At 48.6% G+C, this 16,216-nt stretch overlaps 1 protein-coding gene and 1 pseudogene across 1 annotated transcript in view; one reads left to right on the top strand and one right to left on the bottom strand.

Moving 5' to 3' along the window:
• Positions 1–16,216, bottom strand: part of ORC5 (origin recognition complex subunit 5) — a 333,695-nt gene that overhangs the window by 228,270 nt on the left and 89,209 nt on the right. Inside the window, exons 3-4 of the mRNA XM_086967427.1 lie at positions 13,100–13,300; positions 3,357–3,431 (exon numbers count right to left, since the gene is read on the bottom strand). Of these exons, the coding sequence (XP_086823553.1) occupies positions 3,357–3,431; positions 13,100–13,300 (276 nt within the window). The remainder of the gene's footprint in view (positions 1–3,356; positions 3,432–13,099; positions 13,301–16,216) is intronic.
• Positions 6,081–7,499, top strand: LOC147750733 (uncharacterized; annotated as a pseudogene).

Raw genomic sequence — 16,216 nt, 5'->3', positions numbered from 1 at the left:
GCAGGGGCTCGCAGAGGTGTCTCCTGGGGCAGCCGCCCAGGTCCACCATGGTGCGGCTCCGAGCCCCAAACTCACATGGTGCCAGCGCTGCCCGCTGCCGAGCAGCGCAGAGTCTACGGGGCGCAGAGTAGCAGCAGGGCGGGGAGCGGCAGGGGCTCGCAGAGGTGTCTCCTGGGGCAGCCGCCCAGGTCCACCATGGTGCGGCTCCGAGCCCCAAGCCTCTGGTGGTGGTGCTGCTGCGCTCGGTAGGCCATTTAACTTACCAGGCACTCTGGCGGGGGCTCCTTGCGACGGCGGCAATCTCTTGGGCACTTCTCCGGTCTCCCTCTTCAGCATGGGAGACCGGCAACGTCCTCCGCTTCTCCCGGGGCTCCCTCCAGGCCACGGGAGTCCCGCGTGGGCCGCCATACTTCTTCTCCTGGGCCGCCGTCTTCCTACTTCCCCCGGGCTGCGGGGGGCGGGCACTTCCGGCCGGCCGCGCTAGGATTGGCCGGCCGGCTAGTCACTTCCGGTTCGCTGCGGGCAGCGCGGCGGCCCGTCTCTAGCTCAGGCAGGCGGGCGGCGAAGTTTCCCGAGGAGTGGGCTCCCTCAGCTCACGGGAGCCCGGCAGAGCGCCCGCCATGGTAGTGCTAGTGGCCGAGGCTGCTGCAGGGCCCCGCTGCGGCGGGACGGACGGAGGCGGCGGACGCAGGAAGAGGTGGCCTGAGCTGCAGCCTAGGACTCGTGGAAGGGGCGCCGAGTGCCGTCAATGCTAGAACAGATTCGGGGGCGTTCCCGAGGGCTTTTGGCTGACGTAGCGTGACGTCGCCAAAAGCCAAAAATTCTCGGGAACGCCCCCGAATCTGGTCCGGCATTGACGGACAGGCCCGTCTTCCAATGGCTAGCCTCCATTTATGGAGCTAGCCAATGGAAGACGGGGGCCGTTCCTGTCTCCCCTACTATAGTCATTAGGTTTTCGCCTGCGCGAAAAAGCTGCGCAGAGCGCAGCTTTCGCCAGGCAAAACCTAAAAAACAAAGGGGATTGGCATGAAAAAGGTACGTTAGTTTAGGGAGAATAACCATTTTAACTAGGTTGACCCTGCCGTAGATTGTTAAAGGTTTTTTTTTTCCACCTGGCTAGTAGACTATCAACTTTTTATAGTCCTATTTAGGTTGATCTGTGGGATTTTCTCAATATCCTTAATGATTATTATACCCATATATTTAAATTCTTGGCTTATTCTACCCCACCCAATTGTCGATGTCCCAGCGCATCACCTCAGTTTTAGTGGCTAGATAACATGACAGTCATCCAAATTCCTCTAGCAGGATTTCCACCCTTGGTAATGTCACAGCGGGATTATCGGTATATAGCAGCAGATCATCTGCGTATAGCGCGACCTTGCTGCTATATTGATGAGATTTAAAAGGTGTAATCAGATCATATGCCCCAATTGCTTGTGCCAGGGGTTCTATATAAATGTTGAATAGAAGGGGAGAAAGGGGGCAGCACCGTCTTGTTCCTCTGAGTATATTAAAGCTTGATGTTAAAATCCCCTTTAATAGGATTCTAGCGGAGGCCCCCGGATAACAATATACCAAAGTCTGAATAAAAATGGGCCCAAAGCCCATTAACCTTAACACTTCCCAAAGATATATCCAACAAACTCTATTGAAAGCCTTGGCCGCATCGAATGACACTACGGCCAAAGGTTCATATCGACCTGTGGCCAGATCTTTATTGCCGATTAATTGTTGAGTTTGTTCTTGGATATATCTTTTAGGAATACATCCTATCTGGTCTACATTAATCAGCTGTGGAGCGATTTTGACCAATCTCCCTGCTAGAATGCGCATGAAGATCTTATAATCGGCATTCAGCAAAGAGAATTCGGTTGTTTTCTTTTAAGGATGATGGGCTGCCAGTAAGTGCCTGCAGTCAATGTGGCTGCACAAGCAAACCAACTGCTCCAGTTCGTTCTTCACACAGACTAGCTTGCCTGTTGCATTTACACCTGCCAGAAACACGCCTGTGTCTCCGGGAACGTGTTTATCCCCCACACGGAGTTTAGAGAAGCATACACCGTGTCATTCTTCAGGAATGCTTAACCACTCTTTTAGAATCAAGAAAGCCTCTGCATTGAAAACCTTAACGGGGGAAACCCATCAACTAAGGACCACACAGATAATGCTAAAGTAGGGATTCCAGTACAACGTCTGTATACTTGGCACCGCAACACTTACACAATTTTGGACTGTGTGTGGAGGTCATTTCTATCTTGTTTTAGAATTCTAGACCCTAAGAAAATGTCATTCAGATTCTTATCTGAATAAAATGACATTTCTTTTTTGAATTCAGAAATTAGAGCCCCAAGCTATAGGAGTTGTGTAATAAGTATGGTTATCGTATAACGAGACAAATCAACAGCTTTAACTTAGTGTAAAAGGTGATAAATAAAAACTTTGAAAAAAAAAAATCACACAGAACAACCCTATCCTAAAGCACTAGGGCTTTGCATAGCAGGGAATGCTTGGCATCTCGCCTCCTCTTTGAGAGTCCAGCCTGGTGATGCCACTACTGCACAAACCAACAGTATGAACTCTACTTCTAAATGTTACGAAGTGAAAATTAAGACGTTAAAAAGAATATATTTACTTCGAGAATCATTTCTTTGGGACTTCTGAATCAATTTTTAAAGTATTCATTGATTTTCGATTTACTGTACTTAGAGCACAGTAATATATTAAAAGTGATGAATTGAGTAAAATGCGTGTCTGCACTTCATATATAGTTTTGATTCTCAAACTGAATATCAAAAAATTCATGATGTTTTAAATGTAGCTCTTGTCGATTGTTCACAGCACTGTAAGAAGTTATTGATCCATATTGTACCACTATTTGAAAATAAATGAATCTAATCCTTTAAATGAATCTAATCCTTTAACGGAAGACTATATACAGGGTACGGCGTGGCAACTTGGCAGTATCAACATAACATCACATACGGGATATAAAATGTTAGCTCACACACCCATGCACCGCCATGTAAATTATGAGCACTCGTTACTGTGACAGTAAGGCAGAGATAGAAGAAATTATTTGTTTTTGCGAGTCTGTCGTGGTGAACTCGTTCAATGAGTTAATCTGCCAAGACGAATCACAGTGCCTAGAGAGTGTACAGCCTGTAACGTGCTATGCAAGCACTGTATAGTAAAATGTTACTCGCTCAAATTGCAATAGCGTCAGCACTAAGCCGGAGTATCATTGTTCAAGATGGCAGGCATCTTCACAAGTGAGGAAAGAAGACGTCAAAATGTGGTTATATTTTTACAGCAGCAGCAATGTTTTTGAACCACAGCAAAAATAATTTACTTACCAGCTCTTGCAATCTAAGAAACCCTGGAAGGAGGTTTGCCTCCATGTCCCTCAAATGCTCTGCTTTGTCCAGGACCTTCAAGAGAAACATTAAAAACAGCTAATTTAAAAGCAGTTTATTAAAAGATTCGTTTTAAAGCTCTAGTACAATTGGTATTGTAACATGATCAAACAGATTCACACCTTACCAACCATAAAAGGACAAACTACAAGGACAAAACCACTTTAAGCAACACAGAACAAGCATTGAAAATGCAATAGGTCTCGCATTTGTTGGAGTTGGAGCTTTTGGCATTGTACATGGCAATGGCTTTTTGCCAATGTGTTGTGGAATGTATGTATGTGCTGTGCAGTGGAATTGTGTGAGTTGGATTGGATTAGTTAGTGGTCTAATTGTGTGGCATGGAATTGTTGTGTAACATGGACTGGATTTGTGTAGTGGAATTATGTGGAATCAGTGCTTTAAATGGGCCGGCATGGAGTACTGGCACTTCTTAGTTCTATCCCTTCAAGTACCGGCACTTCAACCCCCGCCAAAGAGAGTACCGGTACTCATGTCTGATGTACTGTTTATTGCTAATTCTGCGGAGGCAGGGTGGAGCCTGACAGGTAAAGTGCCCCTGGAGCCCTGTGCTGAGCCCCTGCTGAACCCTTCAACAGCAGCTCAGTTGCGTGGGTGTTGAAAATGTCACCTTCACGCTGAGCTTGACAGAGCAGTGTCCGCACCATTCAGACACTGCTCTGTAATCACATTTACACTATGGAGTGCATTGGTGCACACCCTGGAATGCAGGCGACCCACTGAGAGCGACACTTACAGAAGCCACAGGAAGTAAGGAGTTGAAAGTGTCCTTTATCCTGCGTGAGCCTTTTGTGTGAGTGATTGTGAGTGTTTAACGACTTGTGCACATGTTTAGGTGTAAAGAAAGAGTAATAAAGAGAGAATGTGGATACTCGACAAAGTTTTTTGAAAGAAAGTGTGCGGACTGTTTTGTATGTGCAAGTGTGCTTGGGCCTGTGTGAGTGTGTGCGCACACGAGAATATGAGTATTGACTTGAGCCCAATGTAAATAAATGATAATCGGGGCCACTGTAATTATGTGGCAGGTTTGATAACATTATGCAGCAACAAAAGGCAACATATGCAGTGTAATGCAGAACATTTGCTGATTGTATTAATTATTTTGTCATTTTACACTTGTTAATACTGTCAGGGCATAGGTTGCATTTCAGTTTAACACCCAAACATAGCAAAAATACAACAGATGGAAGTTGTGTCATTGTATCATGTCCCACCTCTTGCCCCTCCCATAGCCCCGCCCACTAGCCACTCCTCCAAATCAATTTGATGAGTACCTGCACTTATTTTTTTCCATTTAAAGCACTTTGTGGAATGGTGTGCTGTGGAATTATATGGTTAGTAAATAGGAGGTATTGACTTTACTGGAATTATGTGGAGCGGGATAGGGTGTTACGGAGTGTAATTATGTGGAAGGTGTGACAGGGTGAGCGGACAGGACATGAACACCCCTACGGACTGGTACTCACCTTGCCGCTTTTCCCAACAGCTACCAGAATGCCCGTGGACCGAAGACCAGGAAACGAGCTGGCCGGCCGATTCCAAAACACACGGCCCCTTTAACAGTCCGGACCACGAGGAAGAGTCCCCGCCCCTCGGCAGCGTCGGAACGTCAAAAGCCGGAACTGGGAGTAAGAGGACGGACGGCGTTTCCCTGGAGGAGCTCGGAGAAGAGGACGGAGAACGAGAAAGGCGAGACCAGAAGGACCCCGAGGAGGAAGAAAAGACCGGGACCGCGAAGCCAGGAGGCCAACGTTTCCACTCTGCGCCCCGCCACGGTCCTACGGGAGGAGCGTGGCTCCAAGAGGTACGGGGTCGTATGACAGGTTGGGTGGGGCGGAAAAGCCAACCTAGAGTATTAACGTGTAAAGCCCTTGTACAGCTTCACCTTCCCTCCCCTCACGTGCACTCTACCGTTAGCTCACGGAACTTCAGTAAGGCTCGAGACGCACTATCACTGGTTTCCCTCACTCCCGGCCCTACTTAGTACTAGTGGTCATCACCGTTACCCGACCCCCTTTTCCTTTCTTTTCTGCACCGGAGAGGAGGAGACTTGTGGTGAGAGACGTCCCCCTCAGAAGCCCCGGTACCAGTCGCCATCCAAGGAAGAAGAAAGCCAAGCTGGAGCAAGCTACCTTTCCCTTGGATCCAGCGTCTCATTTCAGGGACCGAGTCGGACCTCTACTCAGAAAGACTTATATACCAATAAAGCCCTCTCTTAAACCCGTACTAAAGGCGCCAGTGTTTCTCTTTACCCCTAAACCTACTATCAGTCCAGGAATAGAACCGGAATCCCAGAGTATCCCAGCGCCTTTGGGACAACTGGTGTCAGAAGTGGGATCTCCTCCATCATCCATCCGCAATACAAAGATGGAGGCCTTGATTGAACACATTATCAAAGGCCAGGAAAAATTGGAGTGGGCCGTGGAGAGCCAACTAACCTCCGCTCAGGCAGACAGAGAACTTTTTACAACCACCATCACGGCCCAGCTCGAAAGCCTAAAGAATGTGCCGCCTCCCACGCAGGTCATCCCCGGAGAAGTGCGTCTCCATACACCCCATCCTTCGGGACTGGTCCTGCAAAAAGTATGTGCACGGTGAGGATCCGGACGCATTTCTCCTGAATTTTGAAAGAGCCGCCGTGCAATGGGGTGGCCCGAAGAGAAGTGGCCCTTCTTCCTAGCTCTGCTCCTTACCGGAGAAGCCCAATCGGCCTATCAAGCCGCTAACCCTCTGGGAACCACGACGTATGGGATCATCAAAGGGGGTAATCCTAGACCATCTTGGTCTAGACCAAGAAGCCTACCGCGTACGTTTCCGGAAGGAAAGAGGGGTGCAAGGCGAAAACCCAAAGACCCTATTCTTCAGACTAAGGATGGCCGCACATAAATGGCTACGACCAGATCTATGCAGCAAGGAAGAGATACTGAATAAAGTGTACTTGGAGCAGTTTATGGAAGCGCTGCCGTATGCCACTCAACGCTGGTTGCGCCAACACGCCGGGCTTAATGTTGAACAAGCCATAGAAATGGCGTCTCACTATGCTAGGGTTCAGCCCAAGACCAGCCATTGGGAACCTGAAAAGGCACACAAAACCATACCTCCCCAAAAAGTGGAAAAGAAACCCAAAACAGGAAACGAGATTCCCAGATTACTTAGACCGACTGGAATGATGTCCCCCATGACAAGAGGTCCACAGTGCTTCGAGTGTGGGGAGTGGGGCCACATAGCGAGAATGTGCACCCGAAGAAAAACCCAGGAGGAGCCTATGGAGGTCGGGTATCTTCCGAAAACAGTGATGTACTCCGCGGAAATGGGCAGCACGTTCTATGTGAGTAGGAGGATGAATGGTTTTAGGGTAAGGGCCTGACTGGATTCAGGGTGCCGACAATCGGTGATTCAGGCGCGCTTTGTCTCTCCTGACCAGATCACCCCTCAGACTCCCGTATACATCCGCTGTGTACACGGGGATGTGAAACCCTACCCTGTGGCCTCCATTACAATAGTCCTACCCGATAGAGATCCCTGTATGGTCAGGGTGGGGGTGGTGGATTCTCTGCCAGAGGACATGATTCTGGGGACGGACAACCCCGAATTCTTATCCCTCACTAGGGAGACCCTGTCCAAACATGTACGGGGAGGGGCCCTATCTACATACCTGTCCCCAGAACCTTGGGTAATTGATAGAAGTTTTCGCTTTGCTCAGGGAGAGGACAGGACCCTGTTCCATGCATGGGAAAGTGCCCATGCCTCAGATGGGACCAACCCCCAGACGTACCCCCGATTTATGGTGAAGAACGAATTGCTATACCGCCAAGGCCGGTAGGATGGAGAACTACAATTGCTCGTGCCCCGCTCATTCCGGGAGCAAGTACTCTTCTTTGCTCATACCCATTTGACCGCAGGACATGCAGGCAAAGAAAAAACCACTGAGAGTATCGTTCGTCAATTCTTTTGGCCCGGGATATATCGGGATGTGCAAGATTTGTGCCAAATGGGAGGTGTGCCAAAGAAGAAACACCCATCGACCTAGTGCTGCGCCTCTACAAAGGATGCCCATCATAGGAGCCCCCTTCGAAAGGGTCGGAATGGACATAATCGGACCCCTGCCGAAGACAGGGCGAGGACACCTGTATGCCCTCGTGATCGTCGACTACGCCACCCGGTTTGTGGAGGCCTTTCCGTTACGGACCACCACAACCTCTGCTATAGCCGAGAAGTTCGTGGAATTGTTTTCCCGCGTGGGGTTCCCCAAAGAGGTGCTCACCGATCAAGGGACCCCCTTCACCTCCAAGCTGATGAAGGAAGTATGTACCTCTCTAGACATCAAGCATCTGAAGACCTCGGTGTACCACCCGCAGACAGATGGCCTTGTTGAAAGGTACAACCAGACCCTCAAGTCAACCCTAAAGAAGATGCTGAGTGCGGAAGGGACCACCTGGGACCGGCTTCTACCCCTCGCCCTGTATGTCATAAGGGCCCAGAAACAGAGTAGTCTGGGGTGTTCGTCCTTCAAACTACTATATGGAAGGCTTCCCAGGTCACTCCTAGAGATGACGAAGGACATGTGGGAGAACGAAGAATCACAAGAACAGAAGAGCATGCTAGAGTATACCACCCAGTTAAGAGCCAAATTGGGGAAGCTACGAGAACTAGCCCATTCCACTCTGGAGCAACAACAAGTGAGAAACAAAAAGACATATGACAAGGGAAAGAGGCTGAGAAGGATCGACGTGGGGAAGTGGGCTCTGGTGTTGCTGCCATCCATAAGCAACAAAACCAAAAATGAATGGCAAGGTCCCTTCGAGGTTCTTGAAGCCATCGGTCAGACAACCTACAGGTTACGCCTGTCATCCATGAAAACTCAAACATACCATATAAATATGTTGAGAGAATGGTTAGGGCCCTTACCGCTGGCCGGTCATTTGGTTACACTCTCCACATCCATCAGCACCTCAACTTTGGATCAGTTGGTGATAAACCAGGACTTGACATCACGGGAGAAGGATGAGTTGGCCCGTGTCCTGGAGCCCTTCTCCAACGTGTTTTCAGACCTACTCGGGAGAACGAGTCTAGTTGAACACCGCATCAAAACCCTTCCGGGTAAAGTGGTAAAACAATGGCCCTACCGGATACCAGCAGCCAGAAGAGCCATAGTGAGAAGGGAAGTCCAAGAGATGCTTCAGTTGGGAGTGATCCAGCCCTCCCAGAGCCACTGGTCTTCCCCAATCGTCATGATACCCAAACCAGACGGTACCAAACGGTTCTGTATGGACTTCAGGGCCTTGAATGCTGTGTCACACTTCGATACCTACCCTATCCCTCGGGTGGACGAATTGATCGAAAAAATAGGCGACGCCCGGTACATTACCACCATAGATCTCATGAAGGGGTATTGGCAGGTGCCTCTTCGTGAGGAAGACAGGAAGAAGACAGCCTTCATTACGGACGACGGTCTATATGAATTCACGGTCCTCCCCTTTGGACTCCATGGCGCCCCGGTGACTTTTCAGCGCCTGATGAACCAGGTGTTACGACCTTATGTCTCGTTCAGCTCGGCATACCTGGACGATATCGTCATTTACAGCCAGGATTGGGATGAACATCTGCGTCATCTGCAAGTCATACTCTCCGCTCTACGAAGGGCCGGTTACACATCAACGCCAAAAAGTCCAGAGCAGCATTCAACAGCGTGAACTACCTGGGTTACGTACTAGGGGAGGGCGCCATAGCTCCTCAAAGCGAGAAAGTGAGAGCGATAAATAAAGTTCCCTTTCCTGCTAACAAAAGAGATCTAAGGGCCTTCCTAGGACTGGTAGGTTACTACCGCCGGTTTATACCATGCTTTGCCAAGGTAGCTGCACCCCTAACTGACCTTCTAAAAAAGGACACAAAACTACGTGAATTTACGCAACCCTCCCAAGAGTCCCTGAATGCTTTTCACCTCCTAAAAAGTACAATGACCACAGCCCCAGTCCTGGTATCCCCGGACTATACCAAGCCATTTATACTAGCCACTGACGCCTCTAATGTGGGATTAGGCGCCGTGCTGTCCCAGGTTGATGAAGAAGGGATAGAACACCCAGTGTTGTATGTGAGCAGAAAGCTCTTTCCCAGGGAGTGTAGATATTCCACCATCGAGAGGGAGGCCCTGGCCATCAAATGGGCAATAGAGAAATTTAGGTACTACCTGGAGGGAAAACCATTCATCCTTCATACGGACCATGCCCCCCTGAAATGGATACATCAGAATAGCAGTCAAAATCCCTGAGTGTTAAGATGGTTCCTATCTTTACAGCCCTACTCCTTCTCGGTGCACCATCGAAAAGGGAAAGACAACGGGAATGCGGACTTCCTTTCCCGAGTTTTCCTCTCCCCGAACGGGAGAAGCCAGGGGGGGGAGGTATGCGACAGGGTGAGCGGACAGGACATGAACACCCCTACGGACTGGTGGTCCGCCACCCCCCTCTCACCTTGCCGCTTTTCCCCACAGCTACCAGAATGCCCGTGGACCGAAGACCAGGAAACAAGCTGGCCGGCCGATTCCAAAACACACTGCCCCTTTAACCACGAGGAAGAGTCCCCGCCCCTCGGCAGCGTCGGAACGTCAAAAGCCGGAACTGGGAGTAAGAGGACGGACTGCGTTTCCTGGAGGAGCTCGGAGAAAAGGACGGAGAACGAGAAAGGAGTGACCAGAAGGACCCCGAGGAGGAAGAAAAGATCGGGACCGCGAAGCCAGGAGGCCAACGTTTCCACTCTGCGCCCCGCCACGGTCCCACGGGAGGAGCGTGGCTCCACGAGGTACGGGGTCGTATGGCAGGTTGGGTGCGGCGGAAAAGCCAACCTAGAGTATAAACGTGTAAAGCCCTTGTACAGCTTCACCTTCCCTCCCCTCACGTGCACTCTACCCTTAGCTCACGGAACTTCAGTAAGGCTCGAGACGCACTATCACTGGTTTCCCTCACTCCCGGCCCTAAACCTACTATCAGTCCAGGGATAGTACCGGAATCCCTGAGTATCCCAGCGCCTTTGGGACAGAAGGGTATCTTTTTTTGTGGAGTGGTATGTAGTGGAGTTTATTTATATGGTGCGCTGTTGAATTTTGTGGTCCAAAGTGTAACTATGTGTTATGGATTAGATGTATGTGGTGTGTTGTGTAATTGTGTCGTTGAGTTGTTTGATGCAGTTTAACGTCAAATTATGTGGACTGGTTTGAAAATGTGTGTAGTTAAACTGCATGTTGTGGAACTTTGTGGATAGCTTCATCTGTTTGGGGATGAAAAAGAAGAAAAAGGTAGGAGCTAAGCTTCATATGTGTGTGTTTGGGTGTTAAAAAAGAAAAGAAAAAAAAAGTAAGAGATAGAACTATTGGCGTTGTAAATTTAAATGTCTTTGTTACCTATATGTTATGGATTTGAGTGGATGTATGTGTTTTGTAGTGGAATTATGTGGGTTTGATCAGAATGGTTAGTTGTAGCATTGAATAGTGTGGTGTAGAGTAGATTTGTGTAGTCTAAATATGTGGCATGGTGTGCTGTAGTATTTTGTGGATTGTAATTATGTGTTTTGGAAGAATATGGAGTGGGATTGTGTGCAATAGAGTGTAATTATGATAAATGGTATTTTGTGTTGTGTTAGGCAGAGGAGTTCAATTATGTGGTGTGCTGATAAATTTTTTGGTAGGATGTTGAATTATGTATTGTAAATTAAATATATGTTGGGTGTAGTGGAACTGTATTGTGGGGTGGAATACATTTTTTTAACGTGGTGTGGAATGAATTTCTGTGGAGTTGAATAGTGTGGCAATAAAGACTAGAATTGGCTGCCAATACAAAATTAAAAAATACAAATGTCATGTTTATTTGATGCAGAGATCAACCCCCTGCTGACGAAGCTCTCCGCCGGCTCAACAGATCTCAAGAACTTCAGACCCATCTCCCAGCGCCTTGAGACCCTTCCGGGTGAGTAGCGCGCTATACAAAATGTCCATGATTGATTCCCAGCCAAAGACATTGAGAAGGTCATCAACGCACAACTCTGAATTCATCAAAGCCAACCATGGCCTGGACATCTCCCAATGCAGCTTATGAAGCAACCACAGCACTGAGCCTCCCTCCTTGTCGTCCCAGATGATAGCCACTCCCTCCACGACTGGAGCAAAACAGCAGCCCTGATCCTCCTGAACCTCACAGCCACCTTTAACACTGTCTCCCACCGCACCCGAAGCATGAGACTCCACAATGCAGGCATTTGTGACAACGCCCTGGACTGGATCTGCTCCTTCTTCACCGGTTGAACACAGTAAGTCAGACTACCACCTTTCCTCTCAGAAAACAGAGATCTGAGGAGTGCCCCAGGGCTCATCCATGAGCCCAACCCTCTTCAAGGTCTACATGACCCCTCTTGCAGCCATCGCCAGGAACCAGGACTCAACATAGTCTCCTACGCCGATGACACCCAGCTGATCCTCTCCCACACCAATGAACCCACAGCTGCCAGAGACAACTTCCATGATGGGATGAAGGCTGTCGCCACCTGGATGAAAGACAAGTGCCTCAAACTCAACTCGGACAAGACCGAAGTACTCATCCTGGGACCCAACCCCTCTACTTGGGACAACTCCTGGTGACTAGCTGAACTAGGAACACCCCCCACAGACCATGCACAAAACATTAGCATCATACTGGAGCCCTCGCTCACAATGAACCGCTAGATCAACGCTGTCTTCTCATTTTGCTTCCAAACGCTTTGACTGCTTCAAAAGACCTTCAGATGGATCCCCACCAAATCCAGAAAGACTGTCACTCACGCGCTAATCAGCAGCAGACTCTACTACGGCAATGCACTCTACACCAGCATCACCCAGAAACTCTTCAGAAAACTACAGAACTTTCAAAACGCCGCAGTCAGACTGGTCCTCAACATACCCCACCACAACATCACCGAATACCTGCGAGAACTCCACTGGCTCCCATTCAACAAAAGAGTCACGTTCAAGCTCCTGACACGCCTACAAAGTCCTTCACAATTATGGACCAGCATACCTGAGCCACCGCATCACATTCCACGTACCCACCTGACACTTCCGCTCCGCACAACTGGCGCTGGCCACCGTCCCATGGATCCGCAAGACCAGGACTGGGAGGAAGATCCTTTCCCCATCTAGTCACCAAGACCTGGAATACCTTGCCTCCCCACCCCAGGTAAGCCCCGTTGCTGACCCAATTCAGGAACGATCTCAAGACCTGGCTCTTCAACTGAACCCCAGTGCTCAGATGGATCAGCAACAACCCCCCCCCCCCCCACCACACCTGGATACCCTCACCAGTGAGTAGGCACGCTATATAAACCATAATTGATTGATGCTCATTCTTCCAGAAGCCAACAAGGACACAGCCAAACAAATCCTAAAAACAAAACCCACAATGCATGTTATAAATTCGCTGAATTAGCCACAGCTGTATTATTTAACAAAAACATAGCCTAGCCAATTCACAAATAGGTGAGCAAAATAGCTAATACTGATAATCATTGGGGAAAAACCTTGTTTGGCAACAGTTCATTTTTTTTCACCTCTCGTAAGATCACTAGACATAAGAAATGGGAGGAGGGGGAATAAAAAAATAAGCCCAGTGAAATTGGCATGAATAAAATGGAATACTTACAATGTACACTGTTTCGTCCTGTATATTCTGGTTTATTACTTGCTTAAAAAACCGGACAAAGTCATTCATGGTGTCACAGCGCTCGTAAGCGGAGTACTCATTTTCTGGTATCGGACAATGGCCATGCAACTGATTCAAGATTTGCTCCAGAAGAAGTCTTGAAGTGAAGCATTCAACACAGTTCACTATGGCATGTGGAAGCTGGAGTGAGAAGGAGGAAAATTGAGGCATTTGAGGTTTTCCACTTTGCAAAGTTTATGCTAGATATATAGGTATAGGAATACACAAGTTTCACATCAACATACCTTCCATAAAATCAGAGATGCAAGGAATTAAAACTAATGACAAAGACAATTGAAAGGGCATTGCGCACAATTTGCAGATCATCCGAGAGTTGCATATTCGTTGAGTTTATATTTTGCAACGGATCTGTCGGGGAAGAACAGCAATAATATTTATCATTTTTGGTCTATGAATTGAAAGAAAATCAACAGTCAAACTGCTCACAACCAAAGTGAGCATTGGGGGACAAACAGTGTGGGCATCAGGACAGTCCATTGGGCAAAGACTTCTCCCTGGTGTCACAGTAGACATATACAGCTAACTGTGGAACAGGGCCTATTCCTAGAGCCCGTTGCACACAGTCGAAGGCTAGGTACTGCTGCATTGGGTAATAACAACAAAAGTGTAGAATCTGGCATTAAGCAAGGTCCTGCCCCTCGGGTGTCAAAGGCTGTGCCCTACTCCTTTGGATGGGATGAGGCTGATTGCAGTAACATTTAAACGCAAAAAAACAAACAAACAAACTATTACTTGTAATTAAGTGTGAGGTTTAATCATAGTAAAATGTGTTATTAAAACCCTCACACATCCCCATACAAAACGTAAGAGTGAATTTACAGTTGGTATGCAAAACCTAAAACAACTGAAATTCCCCAGTTACTGAAGGCAGCATAAACTATAAATCATGCCTCGCCATATGCTGCCATGACATTAGTGATGACTTTAATTATATTGATAACTGCATATGAACAGGAACCATGGGCGATGTTTAGTGTGTGCACAAACCACCGTATCGACATACAACACGTAACAGCCTTTCCCTGTACGCAGTGGGTACTGAGCCCAGGCCAGGCTTTAAATCTAGCCTCTGTGAAGGTATAGCCCATTGTGTATGGCCTTCAGCTGTTTGAAGCAAAGGTCGAAACCAGCGTCTGGCCTTTGGCCAGGCCATCCGCCCAGTCCCTGTATGGAGTTACCCGACTGTACACAGCCTTGGGCCATCCTCAAGAGCGGGTTAGAGGGCCAGGAATATGCCCTCTCCAAGACCTTGGGTTTGGACACAGGACCAGAACGGTGGATTGCTCCTGCACTCAGCCACCCTAAGAACATAACCGAATACACACTGCCTTCGACTATGTTCAGTTGTCCTATTTTTCTCATTAATCCCCCCAAAAACATTTTGCAGAACATACTCCAGCCCTGCACACGAGTGTGAGGGCTGTGGAGACTCTGTTCCTAGCCCCATTCCTCCAAAACTTTGGTCCGTGCTCTGATCATATGTGATCTCAGAGTAGTCATCGCCAGTGCCCTGTGAGATAACGAGCATCAGACGGAGACAGAGTTTGCACAGAATACTGAAATGCATTCATGTGTGTATACAAATTACATACTACTGCATTCAAAGTCTTAAGCGAAATAGAACACTAAGCAAAGCCTTTTTTTTCATTAAATGAAAGTGGAAACAAATAAGATTTTTTTTTAAGTGAAAACGATTTTTCCAGAATTATGATAAAAAAGCAGGAATGCTGGCGTCTTTTTAGGTCTCGTCTACATTGTCAAAAGACCTCTTGTGGATAATACCAAGCAGGAGAGCAACACCCATAGGGCTTCAGCTCCCCCTGTCGTGTGAGTCAGCCCGGGCTGAGACAGCTTCCCGGGCACACAGACAGACAGTTTGAGCTCTTCGCAGCCGCACCCGAGAACTTCTTAAAAAGACCTCTTCATCTCCATCCTGTCTACTGCTGGAAGAATTAGCCCCTGTAGCGCGGCGGGGCTTCGCGCAGGAAGGCCGCAGTAGCGCTCTGCAAATAAGGTACCACACACTCTTAGACAGGTGTTGGCTGGAAGACCACGAGTGGTCTCCAGTCGTTTATTTATCCCCTCGGATCGGGCCGGCCCGAGGGGTGTGTAGATGCATGTAGTGTGAAACAAAGTAGGGGAGAGCTTGGGTGGCTCTCTACATCCCTCCTTTTTTAGTGAAGAAGACTTGGGCACTTCATGCTCAGGGGGAAGTACACACAAAGTCCTTCAGTCTTTGGCTCGGCGCAGGGTTCGGCCGGAGACCATAGCTCTGGCCACGGGAGCGGGAACTAACCCCTGCGCCAGCTGACAAGATGTGTTGACTCAGTCGTTACATCTTGATTGCGCCAATCGGTTCCGGCGCTAACCTCCTCCCAGTCTCTTTGCAAGTTTTCCAGTGATGGACTCAGCAAAGTGGGCGAGCCAGGCGGGGTAAGACTTGGAGTGTCTTCCGGATCTTCGGTCTCTTCTTGGCCCAAACTTTGACGGTCAATCCTCTTGAAATGAGACACATTCCTCATGACCAACTGCTGGCCACGTTGGGCAGTGACCATGGTTCCTTGGACGTTTACCACAGTCAACTCTTCCGGCTCATATGATGTCCTGAACTTCCAACCGGGGTGCCTGTCCTTGACCACTACTCGATCTCCTACTCTCAAGCTGGGACTCTTTGGCTCAATGGGTTTCGCTCGCCTTTTGCTTGGTCATGGCTCTTCATGCTTGGACAGCATAGTTAACCCGTCCCAGGGGCACCCACGAGGTATCTGTTGGGATGCTTTCACGAGGTGGTCTCTTGAAGAGCAGATGCGAAGGAGCACACTTAGTCGTGCTGTGGGGCATCTGACGGTAGGCGTCTAGGAACTGATCTAGGGAGACTTCCGCATCTTCACCTTGATCCACTGCGATGCGTGGGGCTCGATTGAGTGTCCGCATTAGGCGCTCCACCTCCCCATTGGCTTGAGGCCACAGCGGGGTGATCTTGCAGTGACGGATTGCCTTCTGGTCCAGGTATTCTTGAAATTACCTACCTTGGAA

Source organism: Lissotriton vulgaris, chromosome 1_1 (genome assembly GCF_964263255.1).
Source record: "Lissotriton vulgaris chromosome 1_1, aLisVul1.2, whole genome shotgun sequence".
NCBI classification, from domain to species: domain Eukaryota; kingdom Metazoa; phylum Chordata; class Amphibia; order Caudata; family Salamandridae; genus Lissotriton; species Lissotriton vulgaris.
The sequence above is the reverse complement of the archived record's forward strand: the minus strand, read 5'-3'. Positions and strand labels throughout refer to the sequence as shown.